The sequence below is a fragment of the Protopterus annectens genome, chromosome 8.part1, assembly GCF_019279795.1.
Source record: "Protopterus annectens isolate FY-2018-M chromosome 8.part1, PAN1.0, whole genome shotgun sequence".
NCBI classification, from domain to species: domain Eukaryota; kingdom Metazoa; phylum Chordata; order Ceratodontiformes; family Protopteridae; genus Protopterus; species Protopterus annectens.
The window spans coordinates 485,252,365-485,275,890 of record NC_056742.1 but is presented as its reverse complement, the minus strand read 5'-3'; the positions used below and the strand labels follow the sequence as shown (position 1 = coordinate 485,275,890).

General features: G+C 42.7%; 1 protein-coding gene across 1 annotated transcript in view; it reads right to left on the bottom strand.

Moving 5' to 3' along the window:
• The window catches only part of CHD9 (chromodomain helicase DNA binding protein 9), a 2,842,495-nt gene that overhangs the window by 451,592 nt on the left and 2,367,377 nt on the right, over positions 1–23,526 (bottom strand). The window contains exon 32 of the mRNA XM_044082017.1: positions 15,306–15,469. Within this exon, the coding sequence (XP_043937952.1) occupies positions 15,306–15,469 (164 nt within the window). The remainder of the gene's footprint in view (positions 1–15,305; positions 15,470–23,526) is intronic.

Sequence of the window (23,526 nt, the reverse complement as noted above, 5' to 3'; positions counted from 1 at the left end):
ATGATGCCTGAGTGGGGTATTGTGTCGAAGGATTTAGCCAAGTCCAGGTAGGCTGTATGGACTGCCTTGCCCTCATCAATGGCTCTAGTGACTGTTTCGAAAAAGTCAACCAATTTCAAAAGGCAAGATCTGCCCTTTACAAAGCCGAATTGGGTGGGATTGAGTGTCTGTAGGTCCCCAATGTCGTTGTTTATGAGTTCCATAATAATTCTTTCCATAGCTTTGCAGACCAGGCTGGTTAAGCTTATGGGGCGGTAGTTCCCAGGGTCTGTAGTGGAGCCTCCCTTGTGGAGTGGGACCACTGTTGCTGTACGCCAGTGTTCAGGTACATATCCTGTAGTAAGGCTAAGGTTAAATAGCATTTTTATATGCGGGTTTAGCTCCTCTTGGAGTTCACGTATCATGCAGCCGGGGATACCATCAGGTCCCATTGATGCTGTGTTTTTTGCTTTGCTGAGGGCGGTTCTCACCTGGACATCAGAGATGACAGGGAGGTTACATTCAGCTGGGATAAGTATTTCTTCTTTTGGAGGTGAGAGAGGGGAGAAATTTGCACTGAACCTGTCTGCCAGAATGTTGGCAATATCTGTGGATTCTGTAAATTTTTTGTCGTTGTGTACTAACTCTGAGCATATCTGAGGGTTTCCGTCCAGGTTTCTAACATAACTGAAGAATGCCTTGTGGTTATCTTTAGTGCCCTTGGCAATTTTTCTCTCAAAGTTGGCTTTGGATGTTTTTATGAGAGAACGTAGCTTTCTACTAGTGCTGGATCAGAGATGCCTTCCCTTTATGGGATTTTGCTCTGTCTTGCAGTAGCTTCCTTCTTTTGTTATACAATTTGTTTATGGCTGGGGTCCACCGGACAGGACGCTTTCCTTTGGTGGAGAGGGTCTTGGTTTTATTTGGGATTGCACGATCCATGCATTCTTGGAGATGTCCGTAGAAAGCATTTGTGTAGGATTCAGCATTGTGGGATGTGATTTCCATTGGCCCTGTGGGTTTAAATGATACCATCTCAGTCTTAAGAAGTGTAAAGTCGGCTTTTGAGAAGTTTCTCACTGTAGTCTTTTGTGCTGGGGGTGGAGGTGGTAAATGTATATCCAGGGTGATTAGTTTGTGGTCAGATCTCACCAGTGAGGGGAATACTTCCGGTGTGGAGCATTTTGTCCCCATGTTTGTGATGATCAGGTCTAGTATATTATCCCCCCTTGTGGGAGAGGTGACAAGCTGTTCCATTGCATTTGAGTTTATGAATTCCAGGAACCTTTGGGCTAGGGTGTTAGGGCTAGAATAGTGCACCCAGTCTATGTTAGGGTAGTTGAAGTCTCAAAATATGATGGTATTTGGTGAGACATTCATATCTTCCAATGTCTTCAGGAAGGCTAAGTGGGGTTCTTGAGATTGGGAGGGTGGTCTGTAACATGCAACCAGTTGTATAGCAGTTTTGCCTACGGTTAGGTGCACCTGGATGGTCTTCGATGCTTCATGATTTGCCACTAACCTGTTGGTGTGGGTATCCTTGTGTGGGTATCCTTGATGAATATGGACACTCCCCCTCCCTTTGTGGTTCGGCCCAGGTTTTGGGGCCGAAAAGCATGATACGAGGTAAGCCTGGTAGCGCTGGGGTGCTCTCAGGAGCCTTGAACCAGGTCTCAGTTACTGCGCAGACATCGATGTTCTCCATACTGAGGAGTGCTTCGAGAGCCTGGATCTTGAAATTTAGATTTCTGGCGTTGAGCAGCATTACCCTTAATTATTTTCCATTTTTGTTTTCTAAGGAGGTGGGTTCGTCTTTTGAGCCTTGCCTAAAAAAGGCACTATGGGGGTGGCAAGGGCCTTAGCCAATATCCGGAAGCCCAGTGGTGACAGGTGCAAGCCGTCCCTTGCGAAGCAGCGTGGCTTGTCCAGCATGTCATCCCAAGCAAACAGACATTGGATCCCCCTAGAATGACACCAGTAATTGAGCCAATTATTAAAGCTGATCATCTTGTCTTTGTATTGTGGCATCATTCTTGGTGAGGGCAAGATGCTGCTCAGGGTCAGGGTCATACCAGCCTGGGCTACATAATCAGAGAGCTCCTCTATGTCTCTTTTCATGTAGTCCAAGGAGGTACGTCTCAGGTCATTCACGCCGGCATGGACAATGACGGAGTCATATTTGTATGTGCTTTTGAGTGACCTGAGTGAGTGTGTTATATGGCGGATCCTAGCCCCCGATAGGCAGCTTACCATTACCCTCTCCTTGCTCAGCCTGGTAAGTGGGACGTCAGTGTGTCTGACTATAGAGTCACCTATCACTAGTGTATCAGGCATAGTGTTTGGCCTTAAGGGCTGTGATTTATTGACACGCCGATTTATTGAAGTATGTGTTGCATGTGTTATGTTTTGAGGTGGTGGATTTTTGGGTGTCTGCTTTGGGAGCCAAAGCCTCCGAGTATGTTTTTGTGTTATTATGTGTTTGATTTGCAGTTGGGGTAGGTCTATGTGTGACTGGGTTTGTTGTGTGTGTGGTTACCTTCTCCTCCTGTCTGGTCTTGCCAGTCCTGAGTTGAGAGAGTTCAGCCTCCAGTTTGGCTATATAGTTGCATCTCTCACATATATTTGTGTTTGTTGGGAGGAGGAGAGGGTTGTCTGTGTACATGAGACACTTATAGCATTGTCTCAAGATTCCCAGATTAACCAGCTGAACAGGAGAAGATGCTAGCAATCTACCAATCGACATGCTAGAATATTATAAGAGAGTGCTGTGCCTTTAAGGGAAGTGGTTGGGGTGGTAGGTGGATGTAGTGCTACTTAAGTTTGAGAGTGCTTACTTAGAAGAGAAGCTTTGAGAACAAGTGCTAGGCTTATAATATAACAAGTAGACTGGTTAATCTAAGAGTAGAGCTATCTAAGGGAAAATTTGAAGAGCAAACTTGGAGGAGCCAGAAAAAGTTTAACCGGCGCTGCGCTATGTGCACAATCGTGCAAAGCCGCGCAAATGCAGATTTTAAACAGGGAATTTCAAAAGAGTTAGAAATGGTCCAAAACAACCAATTACTACAGCTCTTGTGCTGAGGTCACTCCTTCAGGGACAGATAGGCTGCTCAAGGCTCCCCACTCCCACTGGTGAGCAAAGAAACTTCCTTCTATCCAAGTAAGGTAATGGACAACACAGGAACTACACCACAGCCCAGAATACAGCAGAGCCTGTAAACTGGTCTAAACTAGTCGAGGAGAGGTGGGAAAACAAGGATTATTTTTTTGTTTTTCAGATAGAAAGCACACAGAAATACAGAAGGCAGTAATAAATCAGTTGTTGTAGATGTCTTGTGAGGTACATACCAAAAGGGGCATTGTACTCTATAATGGGTCTAATGAGTGAAGAGTAGTGGGGAACAATGACCTCTTTTTTCCTGGATGAGAAACCTTTTGTGATGAGGTGTGCCACGTAGATGGATTTCCTGACTACTGTGGCAATGTGATTATCAAAGGAGAGACTACTGTCCAACTGTGTCCCAAGGTCTCTTATCACACTTTCAGTGTTAAGTAGACTACCACCTCTTTTGTCCCCACCACTCCTCCAACATTTGCTGTCTATCTGGGGAAAACATTCTCTGGCGTCTACTTGGGGTATAAAATATCTACGTAAACATTTTCAAGAAAAAATCCTAAATCCTCAAGATTTTCCTGCATATTTGGAGACATACATATGGCCTCTCCATTATTTCTTTGTGAATTGCTTATCCAATCTCTCTTCCCAATCCTTTCTAACCTCCTCTGATTGATTCTTATATTTTTCATCAAGCAATATTTTATATGTCCTACTAATTATTCATTTTTTAACAGCAGCTTCTCTTCTAGATTCTAATAACCCTACCAGTGCTGGTCTTTTGTTTAGGACCCCCCCCCTATTTCTTTTTCTTTGCCTACAGTCTGATACCAATCCTTGATAGGGAAAGCAATCCCTATCAAATAAATTCTTGGCCTCTTCCCATTCTATTACCTTTCCCTCTCTAGTTATTTGCTCCCAATTCCTTGGTTCCTTTACCAGTTTTCTCTAATAAATTCCAGCCCCCTCTTGCCTACTGTCTGTATCCCTAATTGCAGCCATCTTTATCCGTAGAATTTCCTTCCTCCATTCCCGTGTTGGCTTAGTTCTTAGAATACTTTCTGCTACTGCCTGAATATAATATTCTGTACAATTATTGTTCTCCTTAAAGATCTGCAACCAAAACCCCAGTCTTTCCTTTGTTTCTTGAGCGCCCCCCCCCCCCAGTTTCATCACCCCTTCCCACTTTGAATTATAATTTTCTGCTTGTGCTATGTATATGGGCCTTAACCATGTAGCTCTGAAATATTCCTTCAAATCAGGTAATCCCAATCCACCTTGTTCTAGTGGAACATTAAGCTTATCCCACTTGACTCTTGCCATCTTCCCATCTCAAAATCCTTAATAGAAAGTAATATAGTTGAACTAAAACATAAGTGACCTTACAAATAAATAAATTAAATAACTTGTAAGGCTATGGAATACATTATAGCTGAACTAATAAACAATGATAGAGGAGACCTTACATCCTCAGATACACAACAGTTCAGCTTTTTAAAAGGCTGACCATGCCTGCTCAACCTTGTTGAGATCTTTGAAAGGGTTACTAAGGCCCCAGATAAGGGGCACACAGACCACACCGCTTACCTTATCAAAGCCTTTGACATTATCCCCCATGCTGGGATTACTGACCCTCTTTTTCAACTCAACATTAAACCACACATAGTTCACTGGATTATTAACAGGTTATCTGGCATAACACATACTGTTACGGTTGGGAGTATTTACTCTAGACAGAAAATAATGTCACTACTGGTGCCCCACAAGGCTCTGCCCACGGTCTCCCTCTCTTTTGTATATATTTCTATGACATAAAAGCCCATATTGAACACATTTGCTGATGCATTTTTTAAATCTCATTCTGATACTCAAATTTTCCAGCAAGGGCTGGACCAAACAAATGTTTGGTGTATTAATCATGGACTTACCCTCAGCACTAACAAATTCAGCAGAGTTTCCTTCAGTAAATCTAGCAGCAACTACTGCTTACCATATACAGAACATTCCACTTAAATCTGACAGTCATCAGGGACTTGGGTACATGTGCCGAAGGAGGGCACACATTTGGTCACCATATGCCTCTGTGGTGGTAAGAAAATACTTCTACACTGTACAGCGTATCCCTTGTGGCTATGTCTTCAAGGTCCAAAGACGTTATAGTACCTCTTTATTTATCCCTTATGAAGCCCATCACGGAATACAATGGGCTCTTTGGTATGTACTTCACTAAGTATCTAAGCCAGCTTGACAGATCTCAATGTTTCTACAACAAAAAGATGTCCGGTCTTAGTGGTCTTAGATACTCTGATAGGCTAAAAGCTCTGTCCCTCTAATCAGTGTCACACAGACTCTTGAGGAAAGTTTTCTACTTAGCTTTCCATGCTATGAATGACTCAGCACCCCTTGAAATTATTTAATTAAAGAGAACACGTGGTAGAGCAAACAACCGTTCTAGAAACTTAAATCTACAAAATCACAACAACAACACAAGATGAGTGACACATACCTAATCCAACATATCCTCACTTTCTGGAATAGGTCATCCTTATCTATCAGAGTACTACCCTAGCAACCTTTAAAACCAGTTTAAATGACTGGATGGGTGATTGCAAATTTTAAACGGTGATACATGAATAACATCTACTTACTGGAGAATACTGTTAGTCTTCCAATACTAGTGACGTGGCCATGCTTCATGACTATCTCCTTTGCATGTGAATGTAGGATCCTATGAAACTGCGAATGCACAAGCACATGCAGTTCAGCACCTACAAGACAAACCTACTTCCCACATCTGCCCAATGCCCATGACTCACTGGAAGAAGGAGAAAAGCTGTAGGGCAGGAAAAAGGGGCAGCCACTGAAATGATAACATGACTTGGAAGTCGCTGCCCAAGCCAAAAATTCCCTCCTTAGGAGCTGCAATACCCAATCTGCCATTTTGCAAACCACTGCTACTATGTCAGACAACCCAAGTGTTGTAGTAGCCAACTCCAGAGGGAAGATTTCTAACTCACCTCATCAATGACTATTAATGGAGGCCAGACAAATGCTCTAGAAACCACAAAGCCATATGCATGGACTACAAAGCTGTTAAACTGTACATCACTGTAAGCACATGTACACAATGTGGCTCATCACAGCAATCCTTCCCATTCAGAGGTGTGCAGCAATACAGAGAAGGAACAGCAGGATAGAAATTACAACAGAAAACACGCATGACTGCTTGGATTTGTGATCCGGAAACATACAGGGAGTACACAATCAACAAGTGCAGTGGAGAAAAAAAAATAATTCAAAAAAATTCTCTGAATTTTGAAATGGGAACACAGGGGAGTCGGACATTTCCACCTTATTCCAAGCCTTCAGCTGGAAAATCCAAGTTGGGCTCTAAGTTTAACAAAGCATAAGCATTACTGTGCTTTTTCTGGAGAAAACTAAGACCAAGGATATACATACTATTTTAGGAACTGGAGTGGGATGGGAAAACAAGGAACTGAGGGTATGGTATGGCTGCTGTAGGCTGTGAGTGTTCAGCACAGAAGCAAATGTCATGAGAAATGGTAGCATTATAACTTCTGCCACCTGTAAAGTGGGCATCAGAATGATCAATGTCATAAAGGCCAGCAACAGGCAAGGCATTTGAGGCTTCATGCAGTCCAATGGTGCTGAAGACATCAATGGCAGTAGTACAGACGCCAGGCAGAGCAACATCTGGTACAAAGGTGTCAATAGAACTGAAGTCTGAGAAATAATGGCGATTCCCTAAAATAGGCATCAGATAGTACAGTTGTGTACCTACCATAAATGTAGATGTTCGAGTGCATTCACTGTTGCAGTCATTACAATTGGGTTATCCTGCTGGCAGGCTACCCGCAGTCGGCCCGAGTTCCAAAGTCTAGGTCCAGCGTCGGTTGCTGTCGCCTCTTCCCTGACGTCAGTGCACCAGGGGTATACAAGTTGCAGCCGACACCATTTTCTTCAGTTTTTCTTGCCCCAGATGTCAGGTGCCCCTAAAATGGTAGGCTAAATTATGCCAATAAGCATGCATGCACAAAAAACAACTTTTCCTTCATCTACAAACAAATGCACCACATAGGTTGTATAGAGTAGAAAAGTACAGTTAGGTCCCAGCAAAGAAAGAAGGGGGATGGTGGGAGGGTAACGACTGCAACAGTGAATACACTTGAACATCTACATTTATGGTAGGTACACAACTGTACTATGTTCATCGTGTTTCACTGTTACAGTCATCACAATTGGACTGAATCCCAAAGCTAAGGTTGGGAGGCTGGAGCTAAATAGGATTAGGAGTGGCTATAAGGCCCTGCAGAACTGCAGTGGCAAAGTCTGCCCTGGATTTAGAGTAGAGAGGTAAGTGATAGTGCTTTGTAAAGGTATGCACTGAACTCCAAGTTGCACCCTCTAAGATGTCTTTGGTCGGTACTCCTCTGAGGAAGGCTGCTGAAGTGGCTGCTGCTCTGGTCGAATGTGGCCTAATGCCCTTAGGCACTGATTTGCCATGCTGTGAATAGCAGAAACGAATGCAATGGCCTATCCACTTTGAAATAGTCTGTTTAGAGATAGGCTTTCCTTATGATGCTGCAGCATATGCCACTAGAAGCTGATCAGTCTTTCTGAAAGCTTTAGTTCTGTCCAAGTAGAAGCGTAGCTGTCTGTGAATGTCCAAATAATGCAGAATTCTCTCACCCTTATTCTGTGGGTTAGGATAAAAGGTAGGCAAATGAATTGTTTGGTTTAGGGCCACACTGGACACTACCTTAGGCATAAAAGTAGGGTTTGTCCTCAGCGAAACCCTGTCAGGATGGAAAATGATAAAAGGTTCCACAGCCATTGAGTGCCTGTAACTCTGAGACTCTTCTAGCGGAAGTTATTGCTAGGAGCAGAGCTGTTTTCCAGGATAAGAATTTTATGTCAGATGCAGAGGCTGGCTGAAATGGAGGTAGTGTGAGTTTTTCCAAGACATAGTTGAGGTCCCATGCAGGTATTGGAGCTCTCCTTGGAGGTCTTATGTTTTTGGCCCTTCTGAGGTACTGCCTCAGTAACAGATGAGAAAAGATAGGTGGTTCTGTATTGTAATGAGCTGAAATGGCAGAGGCATGAATTTTAATTGATGAAAAGGAAAGGCCTTTATCCAGCATCTCAGTTAAGTATTGCAAAATCTGAGGAATATTTGGAACAATTGTGTCAGTACCTTGTGCTTGGTTCCAAGCACAGAATCGCTTCCATTTGTCTGCATAAGATTTTCTGGTAGTAGGCCTCCTGGCCTCCAAAATAGCATCCATCACTGCTTTAGAGAGAGGTGCGTCTTGAGGGGCTATGTTATCTGCCAAGCCGCCAGGTTTAAGGTTTTGAGTTGGCTGTGCAGTATCCGGCTGTCTTGTTGGGTCAATAAGTGAGGAACATGAGGTAATGCCCAGGCTGGGCAGTGAGACAAGCTCTTTAGGATTGGGTACCAGTGCTGGCGGGGCCAGTTTGAGGCAATCAGTATCATTTTTGATTTCTCTTGTCTGACCTTGAGGAGTACCTTGGGGAGGAGAGGCAGAGGAGGAAAGGCATATACTGTTAGATTTTTCCAGCTGAAAGATAGGGCATCCACTTTCCATGCTTGCTTGTGATAAGTCCTTGTGCAGAATCTTTGTAGTTGGTAGTTGTGAGGGGAGGCAAATAGGTCTATGTCCGGGCATCCCCAGGTCCTTGTTATCATGCTGAAGACTTGTAGATCGAATTTCCACTCGTGGGGATCCATTAGGTTTCTACTTAGTTCGTCTGCCAGAGTATTTTTCCTTCCTGGCAGGAATTGAGCCTGCAGATGTACTTGGTAAGTCAATGCTGTGTGCCACAAGTTCATGGCTAGCCTGCAGAGGGGGTAGGAATGTGTGCCTCCCTGCTTGTTTATGTACCACATGACTGTAGTATTGTCCGTCTTTATTAGTAGTTGTCCTGGATGAAGTTGATCCTTGAAGGCTGTTAGGGCATTCTGAACAGCTAGCATCTCTTTTTGATTGATATGAAGATGCATTTGGCTTGAGGGCCAAGTGCCCTGAATACATTTTCCTGCCATGTGGGCCCCCAGGCATAATCTGAAGCATCTGTTGTTACTGACTGCCTGGCTGTGGGTAGGCTGAATGGCTGTCCCTTGTTGTGGTGACAGGCTTTTGCCCACCATCGAAACTCCTGTTGCAGGCAGGGAATGAGGGTATTACGGTTTCCAGGCTGTGGCAATGTTGAGTCCAAACACTTTTTAGATACCATTGAAGTTTCCTCATATGCAGTCTTGCATATGGAATTAGCAGAATGCAAGATGCCATGAAACCAAAGGCCTGCAGAATTTTTCTTGCAGATAACTGGGTCTTTGTTGCCAACATTTTGAAGTAAGTAGTCAGTTGTGTGTGTTTGTCTGGCATGAGATAAGCCATCTGGGCAGTTGTATTTAAGCTTGCACCAGGAATATTAACTCTTGAGAGGGTACGAGTTTTGATTTCTTTTCGTTTACTGTGTACCCTAGACTTGTCAGTAATCTTTTTACAAACGCCAGATGCTGTAGTAGAATGTCCTTGTTCTCCTCTTGAATAAAACAGTCATCCAAGTAAGGATATATTTGTATTCCTCTTTGTTTGCAAAATGCAATTACTGGTGCCAGGCACTTTGTGAAGACCCTGGGCGCAGTAGATAAGCCAAAGGGCAGTGCAGAGAATTGGTAGTGCATTGAGCCAGCTTTGAATCTGAGGTAACTTCTGCATGTTTGTCTGATTGGGACATGCAGGTATGCCTCTTTTAGATCTAAAGTCACAAGCCAAGCCTTCTTGCCCAACATGGACAGAAGCTGCTGTAGTGTCAACATTTTGAATTTTGGAATATCCAGATATGTGTTTAGAAGAGATAGGTCCAGTATTGGTCTCCAGGCTTCGTCTTTTCTGGGTACCAAGAACAGTCTTTAATAAAATCCGTGACCCTGCTCTTGTTCTGGTACTTGTTGAATGGCCCTCATGTCCATGAGGGATGAAACTTGTTTTTGTGCCTCTGCCCATTGATTGCATGTCAGGTCTGGCATACCGTTTTGCCTTGGTAGGGTGTGAAAGTGGAACCTGTAGCCTTGTGAAACTATATTTAGAACCCATTTGTCCTGGGTGATTCATGTGCCAATTTTGTGAAAAAAGTGCTAGCATTCCCCCCAAAGGGGCTGCCACAAGATAAGTGCTTGGTGCTGGAAGGGGAAAGTCATTGAGTCTGTTTCCTGTATGGCTGTGATTTTTCCTCTCCGCTCTTGGAGGTAGAAGCACCCCAATGTTTAGGCCTGTATGAGCTTTGGGACTGTGATCTGCCTCTGAGGCGTCTGTATCTACCCCATTGTGGTCTATCTGACACTGGAAAGGACCAATTTTTTGTAGGCCAGTTCCTGCTAAATCTAGGAGGCTCTACCTGCAAGAAATCCTTGACTGTTGCATAGATTTAGCTTTGTCCTCCATTTTCTTCAACGCCTCTTCTGCTTTAGCACCAAACAAAGTATAATTCTGTAAAGGAGCATCTAATAGTTTTGCTTTGACATGATCCGGCAAAATCTGTTCTTTTAACCAAGCATGCCTCCTAATGACAGAACCTGTAACAGCGGCCCAGCAGGAGGCCTCAAGAGAATCAAAACCACATTGCAATGTATGCTTTCCAACTTGTTCAGCTGCATGCAATAAATCCTGCAATTCCTTATTGTCTGCGCATTCTGTATTTGCTGGCATTTCCTGTTTTAGCAAAGATATAAGATATTGCTGATACTTAAGCATATGGAAGTGGCAATTTAATGCTCTTACAGCCAAGGTAACAGAGGTATAAATCTTTTTGCCCCATCTGTCTAGGGCCCTAGAATCCCTATCTGAGGGGAAAGGGTTTTTTGCAGTAGAAGCCTTGATCCCTTTGGGACCCTGTGAAATGGTTTCTGGGTCAGCTACAGGGTTCTTATAGAGAAATTTATGTGAATCAGGAACCCTGTAGTATATATCTGGCTTAACAGGGGCTGGAGGTAAAGAGTCTGGAGAAAAACTGGACTCTGTAAATACATCATCTACAATGTCTAAAACAGGCGGGATAGCAAGGGGCCTGTGCTGGGGCAATAAAAGGAAATCTCTGAGCCTTTTCTTGGATTCTGAGTAATCCTGGCTCTCCCAGTGGATATGCTCCCTCATAGTATGCAGCGTTTCCCCAAAAGAATAATCCTCAGGAGGAGAGGCTGAAGGGATAGATTCTTCAGCATCAGAATCCTCATAGGGAGGAATAGAGTAATCCTGTTCAGAGGAGGAATCAGAGGAAATAGAAACCTGGCCTGAAGATTCATATTCTAACTCTTGCCTAGGCCTCTTTTCAGGAGGGGGATGGGAACCCTTGATCAAAGTAATAAGGTCTTCGGCCATTTTAAGCATCTGTTTTTTTAGGCATGGAGGCCTGTCCAGGTGAATGCTGTACTTGTTTCTTTGTCTTTAGATCTGCTTTAGTCTTTGTAGGTGAAGTAGGTTTTACATATAACTGTGTAGGCCTGAAAACACCCTCAGAAGCCAATGCCTGCTCAGCGGCTCTGGACCTATCTGAGGGAATAGTTTCCGAGTGTCCAATACCTTGAGTTTCCAGAAGCCCAGTCGGCCTCACGTGGGAGTCGGAAGCGGCCTGCGGCTCTGAGGTACCAGGTGTCAGGGGCTGCAAAAGCGCCTCACTGAGAACCGGTGAAAGGCCTATAAGAAGCCTAGTCGTTGGTTTTGGATCTCAGATGCCTGTCCTTTTCTTTTTCTTTTCGTTTTTTGTAAACTCCGGTAGTCGGCTGATCCAACGGCATTATATAATTAAATCCTCTGCCAAAGTAATGAAATGCAAAATCGTACCGACGTTTAATAGTACGTTGGTTAAATCTAGCACAAAACCGACAGCTAGCAACGTTATGGTCAGGGCCTAGGCAAGGAATACAGTAAGAATGAAAATCCTTATCAGGTATTTGCTTCCCACAAGAAATACAGTTATTAACTTTTTCTGACATCGGTCTGGAGCAAGAAAAAAGTTTCCCCAATGGGGTACTTAGCTTTAATGAAGACTTCGGATCTGAAATTCGAATTTGAAAACTTCAGGAGTCGGCCGACCGGCCCTTGCGAACTGCTTTTGCTTCGGGCACCACGCGGCAAGAAAGACTGAAGAAAATGGTGTCGGCTGCAACTTATATACCCCTGGCGCACTGACGTCAGGGAAGAGGTGACAGCAACAGACGCCGGACCTAGACTTTGGAACTCGGGCCGACTGCGGGTAGCCTGCCAGCAGGATGACCCAATTGTAATGACTGCAACAGTGAAACACGATGAACATCAGCAATGAAACAACCAGTGCCTGATCTGGTGGACAAATGAGGGAAAAAGGAGGGGAAACAATTAAGGTGACCTCTACAGAAAGCAGAATAAGAAAGGATTTCCACTGCAAGTTGTCGCAAAGTACTGGGACACGGTTAGTAGTTTTAGACTGAGATCTGGTATTCAGTCTATGAATGGAAGTGAGCACTAAATTATAACCACTTGTTGTAAATACCAGACACTACCTGTGTGGAACTGGGGTGGGCAGACCTAGGACAAAAAAATAGCTGAATCCCAAGGAGAAATTGTAGCAGCAGATTCAATCCTCATTACTGAGAAGAGTTTTAAAACTCCCCTCATCTTTAGCTATCAACTTTGGTGAAGAGTGCCATGGAGAAAATCCGTCTTAGGGACTGAGAACTTAATGGATGATGAGCCATTAGGCACTTCTTTCCTCTATTTATTTATTTAGACACTAGTCTTACTTGATCTAAGAAAGCAGTCTGACTTTTTTTTATTCTTAATGTTTTCCTGACATAAGAGAAGTTACTGAAGAGAAAATGTAAGGTAAATGACAACTTTTGAATGAAGAAAGTTTCTTTGATAGAAAGAAACTCTCTAAGACTTTGCTCCAACAAAAGTTGGTGAAATCATTATTAAACCTGACGGACAAAATAACTGGCAGTTGTCACACTGCAGTTCCAGACAAATGTTTGCAGGCAGGGCAGACAACCTAAAAATTCTATCCACTTCCACTCAATCCGCGTCCACAAACTCTACCTCTGTTCACATTCCAGCATGACTGGCTTAGAATGAAAGACACAGAAGCTTATATTTCTCGCTTGGAAATACTATAACAATACCATTTCAAAGCCTATACACTCGCTATTAGAAAATGCTACACTCATATACGCTACCGTGTTTCTTAATGATGTGCTTACCGTGTTTCTTAACGATGTGCTATAGGCAGTACCTGCTCATTGCTCAAGTCACATAATACCCCCTTATTTCATTTGCCTTACTTGTGTTGTACAGAAACGTGTACGGTCTTATTTTGTGAGATTATCATTGCATTTTGCCTGCCTCATGTTATACACAATCTGTATAACTTTTACTGTGAATTCATTCACCTGGGCTATCCATGAAATTGTTCAACTGTGACCAGAGAAATATTCTGCAAAAAAACTTAAAAACACAGGTAAACATTCCCATCATTAACTGGAGTGGACAAAATGCAGGCACAATCACAGACATGCACAGAACACACAGAAGTTAAAAGTACAATGGACCCAAGTTCAACAGAGTGAAAATAAAAATGGTTATACTTGTGAAGACAAAAGTAAGTTAAGGATAACAAACAAATGAAAACAGTCTATAGCGTATTTCTAGTATACTTTAAATCACAAAATAAAATGAAGTAGCTTGGGGTCATGTCTTTCTCCTACCAAAGCTTTTTACTTTTTAGGAAAGAGTTGAAAAGAAGTGGTGCTATACTGAATGATGGGGAAAGCAGGCTTGAAAGTTTTATCTGCTGTGCAGTCTTAACGCAAGAAGTGCAAGTCCTAGATTTTAGTGAAGATGGACATGCTCTTACCAGCTACTGAATTTGCTGCAAATGATGCCTAATAAGATACAGCCAAAAATCCCAGATGAGGAACCCACATCAAATGATGCGATAAGCCAGTGCTGCCACAGCTTTTAAAGGTGATGAGACTTGGGACTGAACTGCTGCAGGGCCTAGAGGTCTGCAAATAGTCATAAAAGCGAACATTCAAGACCAGAAGGGCAAGGCAAACTGAATGGCTGAGAGCCTTAACTAGTGAAGATAGCACATTGTGCAAGTAAATGTACAGTAACAGTACATGCTTGAATGACCGCTGCTGCAGTAGCAATAGCTACATGGGTTATATCCTGCCTATCGTCAAGTGGAGACAAAAAGCTGTGTACTTACTCCTCTTCCTTCATCTTTGCTCTCCTTCTCCAACACTTTTGACTTGTATGTCCCTAACACCACTTTGCAGCAGGAATTGTACATCAACACACTTCTCTTCTTACAGGGAATTTCAATAATGTCCATCTTGGAGAATGATGAGAAATCACAGAAAGCTAAAGTGAACCCACTTAGTTTCATGCATCATCCTTATTAACCAGGAATGTAGAAACAACCCGAAATAATTATGCTCCATGTTTATTAAGGTTTCTGTAGCTTGGGAAGGCAAAATCAATAATACCAAAAGCCCAGGCAAGATGAGCATTTCACTCAAAGTGAGATCTCTCACAGTATATGACATCTGAAGAAACACTTTTAATCAATTATGTTATAAAAAGAACAGTAACATCTACAAAATTAAGAATTATCAAATTACTTTGAAAATGTTGGTTCCTTCCATAAGAGAAATGTAATACACTAACTGTACATAAGTTCAAAACTACATCATCTGAAAATGTGACAACAGCAAATCAGGTGACAAATGAACATTATTACACAAAGCTAGAGTTCATTATGGAATGCATCTGAAAATACAGTACAATCTTTCAGGAGCTGCATATCTCTTCTGCTGTGATGTATGACCGGACAAAACCTCTCTGAATGCTAGAAGCATGCAAAGATGAGGAGAAAATCATTAAAAGGAATTATGGTTTTCTGACTACCATTAGTTTTTATTTACAAGATACCCAAGCCTGAACAAGTCAATTAACTTCCTTGTAATCCAATGGCTCTGTTGAAAATGGGACACTTATGACATGCCTAGTGGAAATGTGTAGCCAACAAAATTTCAGCCATAGCTCCCTCTTTCCTTCATCACCCTACCAAACAGTCCAGTTTTGACATAACTGGAGTGACATCTGTGCAAATAGCCATTAAGCTATATTACCTTCGGCCAGTAGGAGGCAGCCAAAATATATCCCCCACTTGGGAAGAGCTGTGAAGAATTTGGTGTTCCACTGTCTATCTGGAAGCTGTCCTGAGTCTCATCTTGGATTGTACTCACAGAGGCAACACTATCCTCATCGTAAGCTTTCAAATGAGAAGCAGATCCTGTTAAAGAAAATTTCACACCAAACAATTAGTTCAGTCTTTCCCTAAGCTGATCAGAATGATGAATACTAATCAAACTTTAAAATGGCTTCTTGAAACTTCAAAAAAAAATTTTTTTCCCCTAGATTCTGTGACGTGTCAACACACAGCAACAAATACTTCATCATTTACAAATTAACAACTAAAGCCTCAAGAATGGGTTCATGCTTTCAAAATTTGAGAGATGACTGCTCAAAAAGTGACTGCCAAGTGCCTTTGGTTTCCCCAAGTCAGCAACCAAATACTTACACGTGTGTGAAACAGATGGACATCCTAGAATGCTTCTCACAGAGGCACTGACTGTAGTAACAGAAAGGCTGCCTTTAATACATTTTTCTTGCCCCTTGTCACAGTTAACTCTGAAGTACTCTATCTGGCCTACTACCATACCACCCATCCTACCTTTCAATAAGAGCAAGGTAAATGCTAGGTGCAAGAGAAGACTTTTTTTTTAGCCTTACTTTCCCTACCTTACATACGGTAGCCAGTATACTTATGCACAATGCAGGTCTTCACTTACACCACAAAGAAATAGTTTCATAGTTTAGTACTAGGCTATCTGCCCTGGGGCATTTGCAAGCCTAGCCCTAGAGATGTGGCTTTCGCCACCCCATGTAGTGGTACTAAGGTGTATAGAATAAATTTAGAATACTGTGCCTTTGTCTAGTAGTAACAAATTGAAGACCCCCTTACTTATTAAGATTAGTTTACTGTGCCTCTGTTAAGTAGTGACAAAGGGGTGACCCCTGGGGTAGACCTACGATCTCCCATCCACTCGTCAAGATTTCTCTTGAAGAGAGTCAGTGAGGGGCTCTGCCTAACATGGACTGGGATTTTGTTCCAGAGTATGGGAAGCCTCTGAGTTATGAATCTGTCCCTCCAGCATGTTCTATTCATGTTTGTACTGAGGTTTAAATCTTTGGCTCTCGTGGTTCTTATGGATTTTGATTTTTTGAGGTGGAGCATGTCCATCAATTCCTGGTTGGACATGGCCTTGTACGTCAGGCACAGATCACCTCTGAGCAGGCGGTATGCTACTGAATAGAGCTGGAGTTTCTTTAGCCTGGCAGCATATGACATATGTTGGAGACCCTTGATCCTCTTGGTGAGGTACTTCTGGGGTCTCTCCAGCTGTTGTAAGTGCCAGGTGAGGTACATACCAAATGGGGCATTGTACTCAATCATGGGCCTGATAAGGGAGGAGTACAGGGCACGATGACCTCCTTTGATCTGGATGTGAACCCCTTCATGATAAGGTGGGCAAGGTAGAAAGTCTTTCTAACCACTTTGGCAACGTGGGTGTCAAATGGAGAGGTCACTATCAACTTGGGTCCCTAGGTCTCTGATTACTTTTTCGGTACTCAGTGGGTTACTGTCTATGTGATAATTTGTGGGTATTTTGTTTTTCCCAAAGGGGATGACTATACATTTCTTGGCATTCAGTTTAAGGCCGTGATTCCGGCACCAGTTGTCCGTTTCGGTGAGGCCTTTCTGTAGGATGTATGCGTCAGCTGGTGTATCGACTATGGCGCCTAGTTTGCAGTCATCTGCGAACTTTGTCAGCCACAACCCTCCCATGTTTGCTTTCACATCTGAGAAGTAAATGCCGAACAAGAGGGGTCCCAGGACAGAGCCCTGTGGGGCACCACTTGTGACTGGCTTTGAGTCTGACATGGCTCCCGCAATCTTGACTTTATGGGTTCTGTTCTTTAGCCAGTTTGCAACCCATCTTGTGACATATGGATTTACATTTAAGCTGTTTAGCTTATCTATGATCCCCGAGTGGGGTACTGTGTCGAAGGCTTTAGCCAAGTCCAGGTAGGCTGTATGGACTGCCTTGCCCTCATCAATGGCTCTAGTGACGGTTTCGAAAAAGTCAACCAGGTTCAAAAGGCAGGATCTGCCCTTTACAAAGCCGAACTGGGTGGGATCAAGGGTCTGTAGGTCCCCAATGTCGTTGTTTATGAGTTCCATAATAATTCCTTCCATAGCTTTGCAAACCAGGCTGGTCAAGCTTATGGGGCGGTAGTTCCCAAGGTCTGTAGTGGAGCCTCCCTTGTGGAGTGGGACCACTGTTGCTGTACGCCAGTGTTCAGGTACATATCCTGTAGTAAGACTAAGGTTAAATAACATTTTTATATGCGGGTTTAGCTCCTCTTGGAGTTCACGTATCACGCAGCCGGGGATACGATCAGGTCCCATAGGTGCTGTGTTTTTTGCTTTGCTGAGGGCGGTTCTCACCTGGACATCAGAGATGACAGGGAGGTTACATTCAGCTGGGATGAGTATTTCTTCTTTTGGAGGGGAGAAATTTGCACTGAACCTGTCTGCCAGAATGTTGGCAATATCTGTGGGTTCGGTAAATTTTTTGTCGTTGTGTACTAACTCTGAGCATATCTGAGTGTTTCCGCCCAGGTTTCTAACATAACTGAAGAATGCCTTGTGGTTATCTTTAGTGTCCTTGGCGATTTTTCTCTCAAAGCTGGCCTTGGATATTTTTATGAGAGAACGTAGCTTTCTACTAGTGCTGATCAGAGATGCCTTCCCTTTATGGGATTTTGCTCTGTCTTGCAGTAGCTTCCTTCTTTTGTTATACAATTTGTTTATGGCTGGGGTCCACCAGACAGGACGCTTTCCTTTGGTGGAGAGGGTCTTGGTTTTATTTGGGATTGCACGATCCATGCATTCCTGGAGATGTCCGTAGAAAGCATTTGTGTAGGATTCAGCATTGTTGGATGTGGTTTCCATTGGCCCTGTGGGCTTAAATGATACCATCTCAGTCTTGAGAAGTTTCTCACTGTAGTCTTTTGTGCTGGGGGTGGAGGTGGTAAATGTATATCCAGAGTGACTAGTTTGTGGTCAGATCTCACCAGTGAGGGCAATACTTCCGGTGTGGAGCATTTTGTCCTCATGTTTCTGATGATCAGGTCTAGTATATTATCCCCCCTTGTGGGAGAGGTGACTAGCTGTTCCATTGCATTTGAGTTTATGAATTCCAGGAACTTTTGGGCTAGGGTGTTAGGGCTAGAATAGTGCACCCAGTCTATGTTAGGGTAGTTGAAGTCTCCCAATATGATGGTATTTGGTGAGACATTCATATCTTCCAATGTCTTCAGGAAGGCTGAGTGGGATTCTTGAGATTGGGAGGGTGGTCTGTAACATGCAACCAGTTGTATAGCAGTTTTGCCTATGGTTAGCTGCACCTGGATGGTCTCCGATGCTTCATGAGTTGCCACTAACCTAGAGGTGTGGGTATCCTTGATGAATATGGACACTCCCCTCCTTTGTGGTTCGCCCGGGTTTTGGGGCCGAAAAGCATGATACGAGGTAAAGCCTGGTAGCGCTGGGGTGCTCTCAGGATCCTTGAACCAGGTCTCGGTTACAGCGCAGACATCTATGTTCTCCATACTGAGGAGTGCTTTGAGAGCCTGCATCTTGAGATTTAGACTTCTGGCGTTGAGCAGCATTACCCTTAATTTTTTTCCATTTTTGTTTTCTAAAGAGGTGGGTTCGTCTTTTGAGCCTTGCCTAAAAAAGGCACTATGGGGGTGGCAAGAGCCTTAGCCAATATCCGGAAGCCCAGTGGTGACAGGTGCAAGCCGTCCCTTGCGAAGCAGTGTGGCTTGTCCAGCATGTCATCCCAAGCAGACAGACATTGGATCCCCCTAGAATGACACCAGTAATTGAGCCAATTATTAAAGCTGATCATCTTGTCTTTGTATTGTGTCATCATTCTTAGTGAGGGCAGGATGCTGCTCAGGGTCAGGGTCATACCAGCCTGGGCTACATAATCAGAGAGCTCCTCTATGTCTCTTTTCATGTAGTCCAAGGAGGTATGTCTCAGGTCATTCACGCCAGCATGGACAATGACGGAGTCATATTTGTACGTGCTTTTGAGTGACCTGAGTGCGTGTGTTATATGGCGGATCCTAGCCCCCGATAGGCAGCTTACCGTTACCCTCTCCTTGCTCAGCCTGGTAAGTGGGACGTCAGTGCATCTGACTATAGAGTCACCTATCACTAGTGTATCAGGCATAGTGTTTGGCCTTAAGGGCTGTGATTTATTGACACACCGATTTATTGAAGTATGTGTTGCATGTGTTATGTTTTGAGGTGGTGGATTTTTGGGTGTCTGCTTTGGGAGCCTCTGTTATTTTGGTAAGTTTTTTAATAGAGCCTCCGAGTATGTTTTTGTGTTATTATGTGCTTGATTTGCAGTTGGGTAGGTCTATGTGTGACTGGGTTTGTTGTATGTGTGGTTACCTTCTCCTCCTGTCTGGTCTTGCCAGTCCTGAGTTGAGAGAGTTCAGCCTCCAGTTTGGCTATATAGTTGCATCTCTCACATGTATTTGTGTTTGTTGGGAGGAGGAGAGGGTTGTCTGTGTACATGAGACAATTATAGCATTGTCTCAAGATTCCCAGATTAACCAGCTGAGCAGGAGAAGATGCTAGCAATCTACCACTCGACATGCTAGAATATTATAAGAGAGTGCTGTGCCTTTAAGGGAAGTGGTTGGGGTGGTAGGTGGATGTAGTGCTACTTGAGTTTGAGAGTGCTTGCTTAGAAGAGAAGCTTTGAGAACAAGTGCTATGCTTATAATATAACGAGTAGACTGGTTATTCTAAGAGTAGAGCTTTCTAAGGGAAAATTTGAAGAGCAGACTTGGCGGAGCCAGGAAAAGTTTAACCCTGTTTAACCGCTATGCTGTCAATCATAAAGCCACGCTCTTGCAGATTTTAAACAGGGAACTTCAAAAGAGCTAGAAATGGTCCAAACAACCAATTACTACAGCTCTTGTGCTGAGGTCACTCCTTCAGGGACAGATAGGCTGCTCAAGGCTCCCCACTCCCACTGGTGAGCAAAGAAACTTCCTTCTTATCCCAGTAAGGTAATGGACAACACAGGAACTACACCACAGCCCAGAATACAGCAAAGCCTGTAAACTGGTCTAAACTAGTCGAGGAGAGGCGGGAAAACAAGGATTATTTTTTTTGTTTTTAGATAGAAAACACCCAGAAATACAGAAGGCAGCAATAAATCAGTTACACAGGCTAGCACACTTTAGTGGGCAGCCTCAATAGTTAAATTAAACAAACAAACAACAGATTTTCGATTAATTTTCGACCAGGTAAACTTTTAAGTGCAGATACTATAAAATGCAGCAAACAGTTAAAAAACAGTATAAGCTTGTTTAAAATAAGCAAGTAAGCAAGAGAAGGTATTCCAAGTAAAAAACAGAAAAAAATACTTAAATCTGGAAATTAGTCGCTTTTCTCAGTTCTCTGTAGCTAGGACCACTCTGCAGGACCACGTGGAGCTGTCTCTGAGTAGTGTAGCCAGAAAAAAATGCTCTGAGGCGGATTTTAAACAGGGAACTTCAAAAGAGCTAGAAATGGTCCAAAACAACCAATTACTACAGCTCTTGTGCTGAGGTCACAGCTCTTGTGCTGAGGTCACTCCTTCAGGGATAGATAGGCTGCTCAAGGCTCCCCACTCCCACTGGTGAGCAAAGAAACTTCCTTCTTATCCAAGTCAAGTAATGAACACAGGAACTACACCACAGCCCAGAATACAGCAAAGCCTGTAAACTGGTCTAAACTAGTCGAGGAGAGGCGGGAAAACAAGGATTATTTTTTTTTTGTTTTTGTTTTTAGATAGAAAACACCCAGAAATACAGGCAGCAATAAATCAGTTACACAGGCTAGCACACTTTAGTGGGCAGCCTCAATAGTTAAATTAAATAAACAAACAACAGATTTTCAATTAATTTTCGACCAGGTAAACTTTTAAGTACAGATACTATAAAATGCAGCAAACAGTTAAAAAACAGTATAAGCTTGTTTAAAATAAGCAAGAGAAGGTATTCCAAGTAAAAAACAGAAAAAAAAAACTTAAATCTGGAAAGTAGTCGCTTTTCTCAGTTCTCTGTAGCTAGGACCACTCTGCAGGACCACGTGGAGCTGTCTCTGAGTAGTATAGCCAGAAAAAAACGCTCTGAGGCGGATTTTAAACAGGGAACTTCAAAAGAGCTAGAAATGGTCCAAAACAACCAATTACTACAGCTCTTGTGCTGAGGTCACTCCTTCAGGGACAGATAGGCTGCTCAAGGCTCCCTACTCCCACTGGTGAGCAAAGAAACTTCCTTCTTATCCAAGTAAGGTAATGGACAACACAGGAACTACACCACAGCCCAGAATACAGCAAAGCCTGTAAACTGGTCTAAACTAGTCGAGGAGAGGCGGGAAAACAGGGATTATTTTATTTTATTTTTTTTAATGCTCCTGCAGTTGTATCAGCCCAGCCAGTGAAATAACAACTAGCCCAAAAACTTCTAAAATGGAAACCTGTCCTCCTGATCTCTCTTAGTAGGTATTCTCTTAAGCATAGTTCCTACTGCTAAATTATGAGCAAGCCAGCATTACTCACTCACTCCAAGGAGTTTTGAAAAATTGATAACACTACTATTTTACTTTTCTTCTATTTCCATGTTTTAATAAAAATAATTATTTCGTTGAATACAAGTAACAGCATGCTCTAATGTAGGGAGTCCAAAATGGGAACCCAGTAAGCTGATGTGATACTAAAGTATAATGCATTAAGGAAACAAAACATATGTATTTACCATAAATTTGGATCTGGATGAGCAGGTCCGTTCTCATTATCCAGCAAAACAATAAGTAAATAAATAAATAAAACAGGACTTAAGGCAAATCATTCTAAGGCGGCACACAGAAATCATATCATCACCAGGAATTCCTCTAGGCCTCTTCTGCTCTGAGGCAGTGAGAAAGGCAGATGAGTATGATAACAAAGATGGTTTCTAGCAGTTATTTACTTATTTTTACATTTGTTAACCAGTTAAGTATTCTGCATAGAAGACCTTTTTCAGAAACAATTCAGACACACAGAGCATCAAAAAAATATGTAATTTGCAATGACTACACAATATAATGTACATATACATCAGCATTTGATAACTAAATACACAATGAAGTACCATGCAATGCACAATCTAATAGGATATCACAAAAATATTGAATATATAGTAAAAAGAGCAGAAAAGCTATGCAAACACATACATAGAAGTGAATGCACAAACAGGTAAAGCAGGAGGGGATGAAGCAAAGCTTAAGTACAAGTACATAAAACAGCAAAATGCTGTGAAAGTAGGGCTAATTTTTACAACTGAGAAAGGAAAAAAACAGGCAATGAAAAAGAGTCAAGGGAAGTATACAGCAGAAAAAAAGTTGCACAAAAAAGTCAATAATTTGTAGAGAGAGCAGACATTACATATTACAGATCAGAGGATTAATAACTTAAAATGGATTACAGATTAATCGTAAGTAAGAAAGAGCGGAGCACACAACCAAAGATGCAGAAAAAATGACACAGGCCTTGCAGCAGGGACTAGAAACTTGGCCACGATTGTCAAAGCAGTGAAAGAGGTTTCTTTGTTGCGCTTCTTCACAGCCTTCCTGAAATCCATGAGGGTAGTATTTGATCTGATGTGCTGAGATCGTTTGCTCCAGTATTTAGGTGCTAATTTGAAGACCAATCTTTCAGCAACTCTTAGTGGGTAAGGCAGTCAAACAATTAGGTTTGCATCAGTAATCCTTAAGAGTGGAGGCAAAGGTTTTACATTGTTGTGTTTAAGATGGGGGCAATAACATTCACTAAACAGTTTGAAGGTCAGGGAACTGAGTAAGTATGACGCCTTTTGTTCAGCTTGGAGCCAATTGCATTTGTTTATTGTAAGACAGTGGTGCATTTGTGCTGGGCTAAATTATACAAATATTAGCATTTTATTTTCAGTCCTTTGACGGAGATGAATGTTTTCAGGGTAATGTAAAGCAATAACAGGGAGGGAATATTCTTACCTTGGTATAAGACAATTAACAGCAATGGTTTGTCTTAGCCTCCTTTGTTAAACAGTGTAAAATTCTGAAAGCTATTTAAGCTGTGCAAGCACCTTTGTGACTGTATTTCCGCAAGCGGTAAGAAAAAGTGTTTATATATT